General features: G+C 52.5%; 1 protein-coding gene across 2 annotated transcripts in view; it reads right to left on the bottom strand.

Annotated features, from left to right (window-relative positions):
- HKDC1 (hexokinase domain containing 1) overlaps positions 1-14,134 on the bottom strand; it is a 46,554-nt gene that overhangs the window by 23,154 nt on the left and 9,266 nt on the right. The window contains exons 3-7 of one of the 2 annotated variants that reach the window (XM_062214144.1): positions 10,489-10,637; positions 10,278-10,397; positions 4,678-4,773; positions 3,304-3,406; positions 1,542-1,725 (exon numbers count right to left, since the gene is read on the bottom strand). In XM_062214144.1, the coding sequence (XP_062070128.1) occupies positions 1,542-1,725; positions 3,304-3,406; positions 4,678-4,773; positions 10,278-10,397; positions 10,489-10,637 (652 nt within the window). The remainder of the gene's footprint in view (positions 1-1,541; positions 1,726-3,303; positions 3,407-4,677; positions 4,774-10,277; positions 10,398-10,488; positions 10,638-14,134) is intronic. The other variant, XM_062214145.1, reaches the window with a different exon arrangement.

The following is a 14,134-nucleotide window of genomic DNA, read 5'->3' as shown; positions in this document are numbered from 1 at the left end:
GCCAGAAAATAAAAAGTTCTTAAAGGGCAATGGGGACATGTCAAAGGGACACAGAGGCTGGCTGGAAGGGTTTCCTTTAAAAACATTTGATCATGAAACCAATAAGAAGAAATCAGAACTCATTCATAAAGAAGCCACAGCACAGTAAATGGGTGGAGGAGATAGGAAAGCTCTTCCTTGAGGTAGAATAACAGCCAATAAACACAGGGCAGCGATGGGTTCAGAAATTCATCAATGGATGCTGAGCCTAGTGAGTGAAAGCTGCCGGAGGAACGCAGTGTTGACACCGTCTCACGGCATCTCCACACCAGGGACCTGCTCATTACACAAGGAGCAAGGGCGACCTGCACTGCAGACGCCTGTTGAGTATCCCCTTGCCGACGGGATCAGAGTTAGCTCGAGCAGTAACGGAGCAGACACACGCCACGTGCCTCCCCACCCTCGGCACTGGAAAGGACATCGTCCTTCACAAGCCGCGGCTGCTCCGAAGGGCAGGACCTGAATCTAATCACGAGGAAACAGCAGACTGATCCAGACTGAGGGGCATTCTGTAAAATAAATGGCCTGCATGCTTTGAGGCCATGAAAAACAGAGATCCCAAGGAGTTGCTCCAGACCGAAGGCGGCTAAAGAGGCGCAGGGGTGAAATGTAACCCGTGATCCTGGACCGGAGCCCAGATCGGGACGTGTCTTTCTTTCTTGTTTTATAAAAGACATCGGTGGGGCAGCTGGAGAATTATGAATACAGTCTAACTCAGATGCTAGGACTCAGCACTGATTGTCTAGCTGTAGTGACTGTGGTGGTTATGTAAGAGCAAGTTCTCGATTTTGGATGATATGCCCTGATGTATTTAAGGGTACATGGTTACTACACCTGCCACTCAGTCTCAACGGTTCCTAAAAGGTGATGCTATACATCCACACAGACGTGTACCCCAACAGCAATGGGAGCATGTCAAAAGGACACGGGAGTCAAAAAAGAAAGAACTGCTACTTGGGAAATCTGAGGGACGAAGAAGAGAGTATGTGTTCTGCACCATTTTCTCAACTTTTCTAGAGACCTAAATTTACTTTTGCACTTTTTGAAAATATTTTTGTCATTCAACAAATACTGACCTGCAATATTGTGTAAGATACCACGTGTGGGAGGGAAAGGACAATCAGCCACGTGGCTACCTTCAGGGAGCTCAGCACGGGGACAAGCGCTAAGCAGATAGCACCACGATACTTACAGCGCAGGCAGGATGGGACGAGGCTGCAAAGACCCTGCCCAGCTCCAGAAGAGTGGGAGGGGTCACAGCTTTGTCTCCAGTGCCTTGTGCATATTCTGAATTAGAGTTCCAGCTTAATTTATGCCCTAATCACTTCACTTCCTTGGCTTTGATTTCCTCGTCTGTCCAGTGAAACTGGAACAAAGTCTTGCCTTATAAACTCATCATGACAGATGGCTTGCTGCGACAAGGGCCTCCCAGGTATCAAGGGCACAGAGGGAGTGGGGATGGCCTGGTGCGCTCACCCAGAATCTGGCAAGCAGATACTCACAGCTGCTTCCCCGGGTTGAGCGAGCCAAGGTCCAGCTCCCTGTCAAACTCGGTGCGGATGTCTTCCAGGGCACCGTCGTCACCGAAGGCCCCCCACTCCGTGTTGATGCACATCCTGCCCTCGTCGCCCTCCACTAGGTCGATGTTGCTCATGTCCTCCATGTAGCACGCGTTGGTGCCGGTGCCTGGACAAGGGGTCAGAGAGAACACGTGAGCAGAGAGGCGCTCCTGGCCGGGCAGGGACGGAGTGAACCCTTGGCAGCCTGGCTTCCTCCTGCAAAGGCCCCAGGTGCTTCTGTCGCTTCTCGGAGGCCTCTAGTACTTGGGAGGCCGTAGGAGGCTTGGGAAATCACTCAGCCTGGTTTTGTCAAGGCAGCCACAGGCAGTAAAGCCAACAAACAGGCTGAGTTTTAGGTTGATCATTGTGTGTGGCCTGAGAATGATACTGTTTCATTCTCAGCCACACACACACCTCTCACCCTGCCATGTTGTCTTTTTCTTTCTTTTTCTTTTTTTTTTTTTTTTTTTACTGTGTTTGTTTATTTGAAAGTCAGAGTCACAGAGAGAGAGGGAGAGATAAAGAGATCTCCCATCAGTTGTCTCACTGCCCAAATGGCTGCAACAGGCATGGCTGAGCCAGGCTGAAGCCAGGAGTTTCATCAGGGTCTCCCACATCAGTGGCAGGGCCCCCAGCACTTGGGCCATTTTCCATTGCTTTCCCTAGGCCATTAGCAGGGATCTGAGTTGCAAGTGGAGCAGCCAGGACACAAACCGGCACCTATATGGGATGCCGGAGTCACAGACAGCAGCTTTACCCAATACACCACAGCACCAGCACCCCCACATTGTCTTCTGCATCACACTCACCATGACCTGAAATTCACTCACTAGTTCAGTTATGTGGCCTTTCCCCCATCTCCCTAGGGACTCAGCCCTGTGACCTCAATACCAAGTGCAGGGCCCTGGCATCCAACAGGCCCTCAGTGAACACTTGATGAATGAGCCAATCAACCAGAAATATTTGGATTTGGATTTTTGGGGGTTTTGGAATATTTGCATATACATAATGAGGCATCTTGGGGATGACACTCAAATCTAATCTCAAAATTCATTCATGCTTCTTATACTATGCCTTATACTCATAACCTGAAAGTAATTTTATACAATGTTTTCGGTACACCTACATTTTGACTGCAACCTGCCCCATGAGGTCAGGCGTGGAATTTTCCATTTGAGGCATCATGTGGGGAGCTCAAGAAGTTTCAGATGCTGGAGACAGGCATTTGGCATAGTAGTTAAGACCCACGGTGCCTGGGTTCCAGTCCTGGCTCCCCTTCCGATTCTAGCTTCCTGCTAACGCAGACCCTAGGAGGCATCAGATGACGGCCCAGGTATTTGCTGCTCATGTGCAAGACCCAGATTGAGTTCCAGCCGCTGGCTCCAGCCTGGGCCAGCGCAAGCTGCTGCAGGCATTTGGGGAATGAACTAGTAGATGAAAGATCTCCTTCTTTCTGTCTCTCTCCCTTTCAAGTAAACAAAAAATAAATTTAAAAAATAAAACCTTTTTGGAGTTTAGAGATTTCAAACTTCAGAATTTCATACTAGGGATGCCCAGCCTATACTAATTGCCCATCTCCCTATGTTGCGTCTCTCAGCAGACTGTGTCTATGTCCTTTACACAGATTTTACCCAGATTTTGCTGAAACAAAGCCCGAAATCAGCCCCTTCCTCCAACCCTCAGAAAGTAAATCCCACCGACTCACCGATGATGACTCCAACTTCGCAGTAGGGGTCGTCGTAGGCACATGTCATCATGGTCCCCACGGTGTCATTGACCAAGGCCAGGATGTCGACATCCATGTCCTGCTGAACACAAAGTCCCAGAGAGGGTCAGCGGGTGGCAAGGAGGAGGGGATCGCTCCCCACGGAGGAAGTGAGCGCAGTGAAGGTAGCTGGCTGGGAGGCTGCCCGCTGGGCCTGCCCTGGAGAAGCAGGCCTTCGGCCAGGTTCAGGGAGAGGGAGCCCCGGGAGGAGCTAAAGAAGGGACATGTGCTCCTGCTTTGTGGCGAGGGCCTCTGCGCAATGAAAATGGGAACAAGCATCCCAGAGGCTCTGCAGCCCTTGTGAGGACCCCGGGAAGTCACTGCAGAATCGCGTTTACCCCGGAGTCCTCGCCCACGGGGACAGCTTAGCCAGCAGGCGCAGCTTCAGTCAAGTCCCGTCCAGGGTTTCCACTGAGTCAACCTGGGTCAGTGCACTAAGACTCCCGAAGGTTTGGAAGAACATTTTCAAGTAAAATGAAAACAGTAAGAGAAAAATACAGGCTATGAAAGAACAGGATGCCTCTGGCGCCGCGGCTCACTAGGTTAATCCTCCGCCTGCGGCGCCGGCATCCCGGGTTCTAGTCCCAGTTGGGGTGCCGGATTCTGTCCCGGCTGCTCCTCTTCCAGTCCAGCTCTCTGCTGTGGCCCTGGAAGGCAGTGGAGGATGGTCCAGGTGCTTGGGCCCTGCACCCACATGGGAGACCAGGAGGAAGCACCCAGTTCCTGGCTTTGGATCAGCATAGCTCCGGCCGTGGCTTCCATTTAGGAAGCCCTTTCTCTCTGTCTCTCTCTCACTGTCTAACTCTGCCTGTCCAAAAAAAAAAGAACAGGATGCCAGCCTTAAAGAGAAAAAAGACTTGAAGGGGATACATCCAAAAACGTCCTCTTGCTGATGAGGTAATGAGCAGTTTGGGCTTCTTTTCCTCTTTTCCAGCTCACCAAGGTCTTGCTTTCGTAGTTATTTAAATTATCGTAAGATACATTCAATAAATAGCGATGTTCAGCAAACAGAATGGGAAGTGGAACAGAGTCAGATTAGGAAATGTGACCTTTAAAGCTTCAGAGAGGGGTGGGGTGGCTCACACAGCGCGGGTTCTCTCCAAGACCCCCTGAGAGGGCGATGGTGGCCCCAGGGAAAGGAAGGGCATGTGGCTCACCTGTGGGCTCATGCACTTTGGCCATATCTGAACTACATACTTCTGGACTACAGCAGGAAGGGCCCTCTCATCCACTCCTCAGATTCTCCTTCCAGGCAGGCACAGCACGAGGCCCCCAGGAAAAAGAGGCTAGGACTGGGGAAAGGCGACTCCTCACCTTATGCTTTTTCACGGCTTGGGTCAGGCGGCTCACTACATCCGTGTCCTGGACGCCACGTGCCTTGAATTTCTTGGTCCATGAAAGTAGGACGCCCTGTGAGAAGACACAGGCCCAGGCCTCGTGATACAGCACACAGCTGCCACCCTCACCACACACCCCATCCTCTATACTGCATCCCCCCAATTTTTTTTTTTTTGCAGTGTTTCAGAGGCCTTTTCCAATCATTTAAACACCTGCATTACTCTCAACTGAGCAGACTGAAACATCATGATGGCACAAAGAGCAACAGCTGAAGGGTTAAAATGGACCATCTCCCCCCTTACCAAATGCTCTGATGAAAACACCTCGCATACGGCCTCTGCATATTACATGTGGAGGACATGTGGCTGGCAGGCAGAACAACGAACACGCAGTTACCTTACAGGATTCCCTCGGAAACAATTCAACTTGGAGAAATGGTTCTCAAATTGCACTATCAGTTATTTGCCTAAAAATCATGCTGTCCAAAAATTTCGTATCCAAGACAGCAAATAAGCATAGAACTGTTCAGACTGGAAGAGGACCAGGAGGTTAACAGAATCGCTCCAGGGCTGCTGAGCCCAAGCTTACAACCACCCCCTCCACTCCCGCGTTAGAGACGAGGAAAGGAGCTGTGGAGGGGGAGGTCTCGCAGTGGAGGGCACAGCCCAGGGATGACGGCACCTCTGACCCCACCAGGTGTTTTCCTTGCACCTCAGCACTGCTGTGTGGCAGCCTCCCTAACTGCCGCCTTCCGAGGCTAGGACAACGGGGACCCACGAGCGACAGCTGTGCTACGGTCGCCTTATCCAGAAAGGTGCTGGGACGTGGGGTGGGAGAATGGGGAAGGGAGGGACTGATGCTTGCCATTTAATGCCAAGTTGGGGAAACAATAGCATACAAGTATATCAGTGTTTGTCGTAGAAGTGACCGGAGAGGACACCCCACAATTCTAGTCGAGAGCATCACTGAATGTCGTGATCAGAGGTGCTTTCTATTTCCCTCTCTGAATTTTTCAACTTCTTCTTTTTTTTTTTTTTAGCATTTTTATCTCTTTTTTATCTTTTAATTTTAATTTTTATTTTTATTTTTATTTTTTGACAGGCAGAGTGGACAGTGAGAGAGAGACAGAGAGAAAGGTCTTCCTTTTGCCGTTGGTTCACCCTCCAATGGCCGCCGCGGTAGGCGCGCTGCGGCCAGCGCACCGCGCTGATCCGATGGCAGGAGCCAGGTGCTTCTCCTGGTCTCCCATGGGGTGCAGGGCCCAAGGGCTTGGGCCATCCTCCACTGCACTCCCTGGCCACAGCAGAGAGCTGGCCTGGAAGAGGGGCAACCGGGACAGGATCGGTGCCCCGACCGGGACTAGAACCCGGTGTGCCGACGCCGCAAGGCAGAGGATTAGCCTAGTGAGCCGCGGCGCCGGCCTCAACTTCTTCTTTTTTTGCCTCCAAAAACATTATATCTTATCATCAGAATACACACACACACACACACAAATTTCTCCTTGGCTAAGACTTTACTGTCTCTGCATTTTAAAAATATACAAATAGGAGGGCCGCCGCCATGGCTCACTAGGCTAATCCTCCGCCTACAGCGCTGGCACACCGGGTTCTAGTCCCAGTCAGGGCGCTGGATTCTGTCCCGGTTGCCCCTCTTCCAGGCCAGCTCTCTGCTATGGCCCGGGAAGGCAGTGGAGGATGGCCCAAGTGCTTGGGCTCTGCATCCACATGGGAGACCAGGAGAAGCACCTGGCTCCTGGCTTCAGATCAGCGCGGTGCGCCGGCCGCAGCAGCCATTGGAGGGTGAACCAACAGTAAAGGAAGACCTTTCTCTCTGTCTCTCTCTCTCACTGTCCACTCTGTCAAAAAAAAAAAAAAATGTACAAACAGGATCAGGTGTTTGACCTAGCATTTAAGACACCAGGTAAGTTACCTGTGTCCCATATCCGAGTGCCTGCATTCACACCCAGCTCCAGCTCCCGACTCCAGTTTCCTGCTGATGCAGACCCTGGAAGGCTCTCCCACATGGGAGACCCAGACTGTATTCCTGGCTCCCAGCTTTGCATGGCCAAGCCCCAGCTGCTGCAGACATCCGGGAAGTAAACCCATGTCTGCCTCTCTCTGCTTCTCAAATAAATAAAACTAAGTGGCTTCCTCCTTTTAATTCCCATGCCCTCATCTTCCTTGATCATCTTTAGTTTCTCAAAGAAGCCGTCCCAGTCGTGAAGGCATCCTTCACTGCTCTTCCCACCCCCTTCTGTACGTGCACAGCTGAACGGACCCCACCTCCTCCAGAAGCCCTTATTTGAGTGTCACAAGATGCGCCTTGCAGCAGAGCCATGCTGGACGAGCTACACATTTCAAGCTGTTGGGACTCAGCAAAGGACACCCCGAAGTGTCATGCTGGACCCCAGAAGCAGCCTCAAGATCTCTCGGACTTCCCTCCCCTGTCTCCTGAGCCTCTTGTTCTCCCAAGGTGCAAGAAGGAACTTTCTCCGAAGTTCCCCTCTCAATGTACACAGTGGCTCCTACAGAAGATGAACTCTAGAGTTGATGCACACCCAGGCGAACTTTGTCCCAGATGCCTGTCCCCAGCTTCGGAACCATTCATCTCCCCTGACAATAATTCACCTCCCCTGCAGCCCCACGTCTTTCTCCCTGACCCGCCACCTGGCCCTCCTCCATTCCCTGTGCTGTGTGACTGCTGTGCACGTGTCTGTCAGTCTGCTTCAGTCGACTCCTTTACTGAACCTTGACAAGGAGGAGGGGATGTTTCCTGAGCTCCCACGGGGACCACGTTCAGTTATGGTTATGAATGAGTTTTTTGTTGGTTGGAGCTTTTCTACTGAACTGTCTTGCAAGGTAGTCTATTGGGAAATTTTATAAAATACAAGTATTTCAACCAGGCTTCGATGAGAGAAAGTATCTCTCCCTCTTCAGTATAATCTAGCTTCCTTCCTCAGTTCAAATGTTACTTGAAAATCCTTATCATGAAAGAACAGAAAATGGGTCAAAAAGCTTTTTAATGTTAGGCACCTGCTGACATTAAAAAAAATTTTTTTTTAATTTATTTGAAAGAGAGGTAGATGAAGATCTTCCATCCACTGGTTCACTCTCCAAATGCCTGCAACAGCAGGGCTGGGCCAGGCCAGAGATAGGAGCCCAGAACTTCATCCAGGTCTCCCATGTGGGTGGCAGACCTAAGCACTTCAGCCATCACCTGCTGCCTCCCTGGGCCAGCAAAGACAGTGAAGCCCAAAGCAAAGCTTCCCCTTGGCCTAACCTAAACATTCCAAAAACTTTCTATTATTTGCCCAATCTATTCTTTTATAAAAGAATGCGAAAGCAAACCTCAGCCTTTCTCCTGCAGGGATGATGCCAAACCCCCCACTCGATAGGATTAAATAAATGATTGGTTGCACCTTTCAATCACGAGCCAGCTATGGAGCCCCTACCAAGTGCAACAGTGTGCTAGAGAAACCCTGGAGTGGGGCAGGGTGAGGGGAGAAGAATCACACCACAGCACCTGCTCTCCAAAGCACAAAGGGACACATAATGGGGCGGGCGTTTGGTGCCATGGTTAAGTTGCCTCTTGGGATGGCTATCTCCCATATGAGAGTGCCTAGGTTCGTGTCCTAGTTCCACTTTTTCTTTTTAAATTTTTTTTTTTTTTTGACAAGCAGAGTGGATAGTGAGAGACAGAGAGATAGAGAGAAAGGTCTTCCTTTGCCGTTGGTTCACCCTCCAATGGCTGCTGCGGCCGGCGCACCGCGCTGATCCGAAGGCAGGAGCCAGGTACTTATCCTGGTCTCCATGGGGTGCAGGGCCCAAGCACTTGGGCCATCCTCCACTGCCTTCCTGGGCCACAGCAGAGAGCTGGCCTGAAAGAGGAGCAACCGGGACAGAATCCAGCACCCACACCGGGACTAGAACCTGGTGTGCTGGCGCCGCTAGGCGGAGGATTAGCCTGTTGAGCCACGGCGCCAGCCTAGTTCCACTTCTAATACGGCTTCCTGCTAATGTGTACCCCAAGAGGCAGCAGGTGATGGTTCAAGTACTTGCGTCCTTGGGTCCTTGCCACCAACATGGAAGACCCAAATTTAGTTGTGGGTTCCCTGCTTTGGCCTAGCCCACCCTGCCTATTGTTGGGCATTTGAAGAGTGAAGAAGCAGGTGGAAGATCTCTCTCTCTCTCTCTCTCTCTCTGTCTCTCCCCCTTTTAAACAGAAAGAAAAATTAAAAACACAGACACAGACACAGATCCAGTTAACACAAAGACGGTTATTGCAGCCAGCAGCTACACTTAGGCCCGAGGCAATATCTGGCATTTTACAAATGCTCCATCCAGCCCCATCTCCCCCACACCAACCCCCACGCCCACATCGCCCTGCCAGCCCAGGAGACATTAGTATCGCTGCTCCACAAATGAGAAGTTTTGGAATCGTCCGCAGGGACACATCTTGCTCCAAGCTGGGATTCAAAGCCAGGTCTGTGGGTCCTGAAAGCTCAGCCCTTCTAGTATCTTACACCAGCAGGTGGCTCAGACCAATCCCATCAAACCCATCCCAAGGCGGGTCATGACCTCAATGAAGGCCATGATTTGACAGTCAGACTGAGGGGTTATAACCAGAAGGCAAAGCAGACTGGGGGCCACCAACCAACACAGGAGCGGCCTGGTGAGACTTGACTGATGGTAAGCCCTGGCCCCCACAAGCTCAGCGTCCTAGTCCACATCCCCTCACTGACTTTGACAAATTCACCTAACGGCCAGTTCAGCACCTGCCCTGTTTATAAACTGAAAAATGGAGACATAGCGGTGAATTGGTGACACAGCTCACTCTAGCAACCCCACCTCCAGTTTCCTCCTGTGGGCTCACCAGGGAGGCAGCTTCCCAGAGCTGTCACCTTGGGCAGCTGTGTTAGGGGGTCCAAGTGTGGGCCACAGACCCGCAGCCTCAGAATCTCCCAGGCACCTCTTAGAAATACAAACCTGGGGCCTGGCTGCAGACCACATTAGGAAACCACAGGGTGGGCCCAGAGATCTGTGTTTAATAAGCCCTCTAGGAGATTCAGATGCACACCCAGGTTTGAGAAAAACCATTCCAGCGGCTGGTGTTGTGGCATAGTGGGCTAAAAGCCTCAGCCTGTGTTGCCAGCATCCCACATGGGCGCTGGTTCCTCTTCCGATCCAGCTCTAAGCTATGGCCTGGGAAAGCAGTAAAAGATGGCCCAAGTGCTTGGGCCCCTGCACCCACATGGGAGACTCGGAAGAAGCTCCTGGCTTCTGGCTTTGGATCAGCCCAGCTCCAGCGGCTGCGGCCATTTGGGGAGCGAATCAGTGGATGGAAGACTTCTGTCTACAATTCTCTCAAAGTAAATAAAATATTCAAAAACAATTCCAACCCTTTGCTGTGCCCATGTTGAGTGCAAAATTAAAGAAAAAGACAATCAATCAAATAAGCAAGCTCCTGCTGTTCACCCGTGTCCAGCCTGATTCCTGCCAGGCCCACTTCCTCTTACCCTAGAACCCCAACCCTGTCCAACCCCGCCCAGCTTCCCCCTTCCAGGGCACCGGCCTCACCTCCTCCAGCTTGGTCTGTCTGCAGGGAAAAGAGAAGGTGAAGCCGAGTGGCAGCTTCTTGTGCATCAACTCTTTGGTCTTCATGAAATCGGCCAGGCAGTCAGCTACGTACTCAAACAGCTGCAGACAGAAGAACGCACAGGACGCGGGGCTCAGGCAGGGTCACTCTCAGAGGCCGCCAGGGCCTGGCCTGCCCCGCCCCCCAGGGTACCTCGGAGCCGTTCCCACGGGTGATCTCGTTGGGCGTGGGGTAGAACTGACTCTCCATCTGGACATTGCGCTTCCCCTCTGCGGAGACCTGCACCTTCAAGACGCGAAACTTGGAGCCTCCAAGATCCAGGGCGAGGAACTCCCCGTTTTCTATTAGGAAACGTAACAGTTATAGCTCACTTAGTCTACTCGGTGGTAAGCTCTGTGTCAGCAGTGGGACAGACGACCAACATCATTAAATCCCACAGCCGCCTCATGAGCTGGGTATCATCACATCCACTGGTGGAGGCTCAAGGCATGTGGCCAGGGGGTGGGCATTTGGCCTAGCAATGAAGACACTCACATCCCATGTCAGAGTAGCTGGGTTTGAGTCCCAGTGCTCCTGTCCCCGACTCCAGCTTCCTACCAATACACAACCGGGAGGCAGCAGATGATGGTTCAAGTGGTTGGGTCTCTGCCACCCACATGGGACACCTGTTCTGAGTTCTCCACTTTTGATTTTGACCCCAGCCCAGCACCAGCCATTGTGGGCATTTGAGGAATGAAAAACAGATGGGAGCTCACTCTGTTTTTCTCTCTCAATGAAATAGAAAAAAACAAACTAACGAAAAATAACAAGAGGAAGAGCTGGGGTGGATCCTAGCCTGTCTGCCTCACAGGATGAGCCTGTCACACTAGGCCACGGTGTCAGGAAGGAGCTTGTTCTTTTGGAGAAGGGCCGTGAGGCTGGTGCCTATTCTAGCACAGAATACAGAGGGCTGGGGCCCCAACTATGCCGAGACTCAGACAAGGGCATGAAGGAGAAGACGGAGGCGGTCAGGGAAGAGAAACCAGCCTCACCCAAGCCTCAATCTGATGGGCAGAGGGAAAATCAGGAGGTGAGAGAGACAGGGGCCGAAGGATGGCCCTTGAGGTGCCAAAAGCAGAGAATGGAACCCAACCCAGCGCAGCCCAAGGCAGACGCTGTTGATAAGTGGCCAGGTCATGTGCAGGGGAGGCAGCCAACATGAAGACTTCTGCTCACAATCCACCAGCGCCTTCACTGCCAGCCACACACACGGGACAGAAACCCAGGAGTGCACACCCTTGAGCCACGCAGCTTTGTACAGAATTCGCTGACCCTGAGAATGGCTGCAGGGACCAGGCATGCTTCCCAGCTCACGCCCCAGGGCCGAACAGCATGAGACTCCAAGTCACAATCCTGGCTCTTCGAGAGGCCTGTTTGGTCCCATGAAACCCTGGCCACAGCTGCTTAGATCTCAGGGACCAAGCAGCCAGAGTCACTCCTTGCAAAACGTGAAACAAAACAGGGAAGTGGCCAGCAGGTGGTACCAACTGAGAAGCAGCAGCCCAGTCCCAGAGGTGAGCTGGCATCCATGCCAGCCACAAGCAGGCTAAACCGTGGCAGCGGTGGCGCAGCGGGGGCGGGGGGGCGACGACACTCCTGAAGCTGCTTCCCACGCCCTATACACACCGCATCTCCTGCCCTCAGAGTCTCACCAGATCCGGCATGTGCCCCTCCCTGGCCCGAGTCCTGGTACAGCAAACCCTCTCTTGACCCTGCTCCAGAGGGTCTCTCTGCTCCTCACAATAAAAGAGGTAGAAGCAAGCCTCTGGATTTTTGTTACCACACAGGCTGCGATCCAAGGGAGGTGGGGCCTGGGAATCTGCATTTCCAAACAAGCTTGCACCTGCTGCTGATGGTCTATGGACCACAGAGAGAGTAGCAAGGGTGTGCGATCCTCATGACTCAGCCGGCCAGCCAGCCCCAGCTTTGGTTTTTGAGCAGACACCTGGAACTGGTGGAGAAGCTGATGAATCTTCTCTCTCAGACCAGCCCTGAAAGGAGCCTGACGGAGCCACTCAGCGTTCAGTGAGGGACTCGGGGGCTGAGCCTACACAGCTTTTTGTAGCATCTCCTATGCTCCCAGCCAAAGCAGATGCCCAGACCTCGCTGCGATGTGTCAGAAGCAGAGCAGGCCACAGCCTCCACATGCAAACGTCAGCCGGGCACCAGCAAGGCAAAGACAAAGAATTGTGTGCTTCCTGCAGGTCTATCAGAAATCCAGCCACTCAGCAGGCCATTTCCACTGGGTGGGCCGAGCACTCTGATGGTGGGGAGCCCAAAGAAAGAGCTGACCGGACCCTGGGGGAGGAAGGCCCTGCCCAGGCAGAGGATGAGGGAGAGGGGGTGGTGAGGCCTTCAGGGTCTTTATAGACATGATTAAGGAAACAGTCTCCCAAGCTCTGGAGTCTTCTTCAAGAACCCACTGCCGCGGGGCATCCAGCCTTCATGCCCTGTCTGGAACGTCCGGCCTCCTCCTCCCAAGCCACTTCCAGGCCTTGTGCTCTGCTCCTTCCCCATCCCCTAAATCCATGCCCTGCACACGGTGCCCCATGACTTGGGACAACATGAAGTGTCTCTCCAAGGCTCACAGCAGCTGGACATCTGGACTCCAGGGCAGCCAGGTCTGCGCAGGCAGAGGCCTGGGGGACCGTGTGCCTGGGGTGAATCTAAATCTTACGCTCTAGCAAGTCAGAAATCCCCACCCTACTGCAGAGCCCTGGGCTCGTCAGCTGACCTCAGGCCGAACGTGCCACTTGGCTACCTGGAGGCTGCCTCTGATGCCTGTCTCTCATTTGAGTGCTTCTGCCCTCGCTTCCCACCATCAGAGTGCTGGGCCCACCCAGTGGAAATGGCCTGCTTATTAGCAGGTGGCCAGGTCAAAGAAAGAGCCAGCTAAGGTGGGGCCAAAGAATCCTAATTCCGTGATCACGCGGTAAGTGTTTCCCACACCCTGGCCTTCCATGACAGGTAGAGAAAGCACAAATGATAACAAAACTCTTATGAGGCTCTTGGGCTCCTGACCCCAAAGAACAGTCCACTGCCTAAAAGGCTGGGAGGGCACTGAGGCTCACAGGGGATGTGTCCTCTCAGGTAGGTTCTGGTGAAGGGAGGAGAAACCAAAACGGGCAGGTGCAGAGGATTCCTCCAGGGTCCGCTGTTGTGGCACAGCAAGTTAAGCTGTGCCTGGGATGCCACCATCCTCCACTTCCCATCTGGCTCCCTACTACTGTGCCTGGGAAAGCAGATGGCCCAGAGGCTTGGTCCCTGCCACCCATGGATGGAGTTCCAGGCTCCTGGCTTCAGCCTGTCACAGCCCTGGCTGTTAGGGCCATTTGGAAAGTTAACCAGTAGATCAAAGATCTGTCCCTCTCTCTCTTTTACATAAAGAAAAAAAAATTTTTAAAGGGTCTCTCCAGAAACTGCAGACAACTCTAACAGAATGCACAAGCGGTTAGGAGGATCCCAGTTGTCTGGTTTTGAGGATCGTGAACTGACCACGAGCTCACAAGAGCGACAGAGAAGCAGGTTCACACTTCAGAGATCTCATTGCACTCCATGCACACAACCTCACCAGATCCCAACGCTGGGATCAGAAACAATGCCCCAGATCATGCCATTCTGGACTTAAACCAAGAGCAGCCGCGAGCAGTCAAGGAGGGGAGGGGCTTCCTCTGAAGCTCCCTTCTCTACCTGATGACTGATCACTAATGAGAACACAAGGCCTTCAACTCTGCTGCTGAAACTCCCTTGACCAAGGAATACTGAGTTCCTATCACAGAGGAGACTGAAAGTCGAACAG

The sequence above is a fragment of the Lepus europaeus genome, chromosome 17, assembly GCF_033115175.1.
Source record: "Lepus europaeus isolate LE1 chromosome 17, mLepTim1.pri, whole genome shotgun sequence".
Taxonomy (NCBI): Eukaryota; Metazoa; Chordata; class Mammalia; order Lagomorpha; family Leporidae; genus Lepus; species Lepus europaeus.
This window is presented reverse-complemented; position numbering and strand designations above follow the sequence as displayed.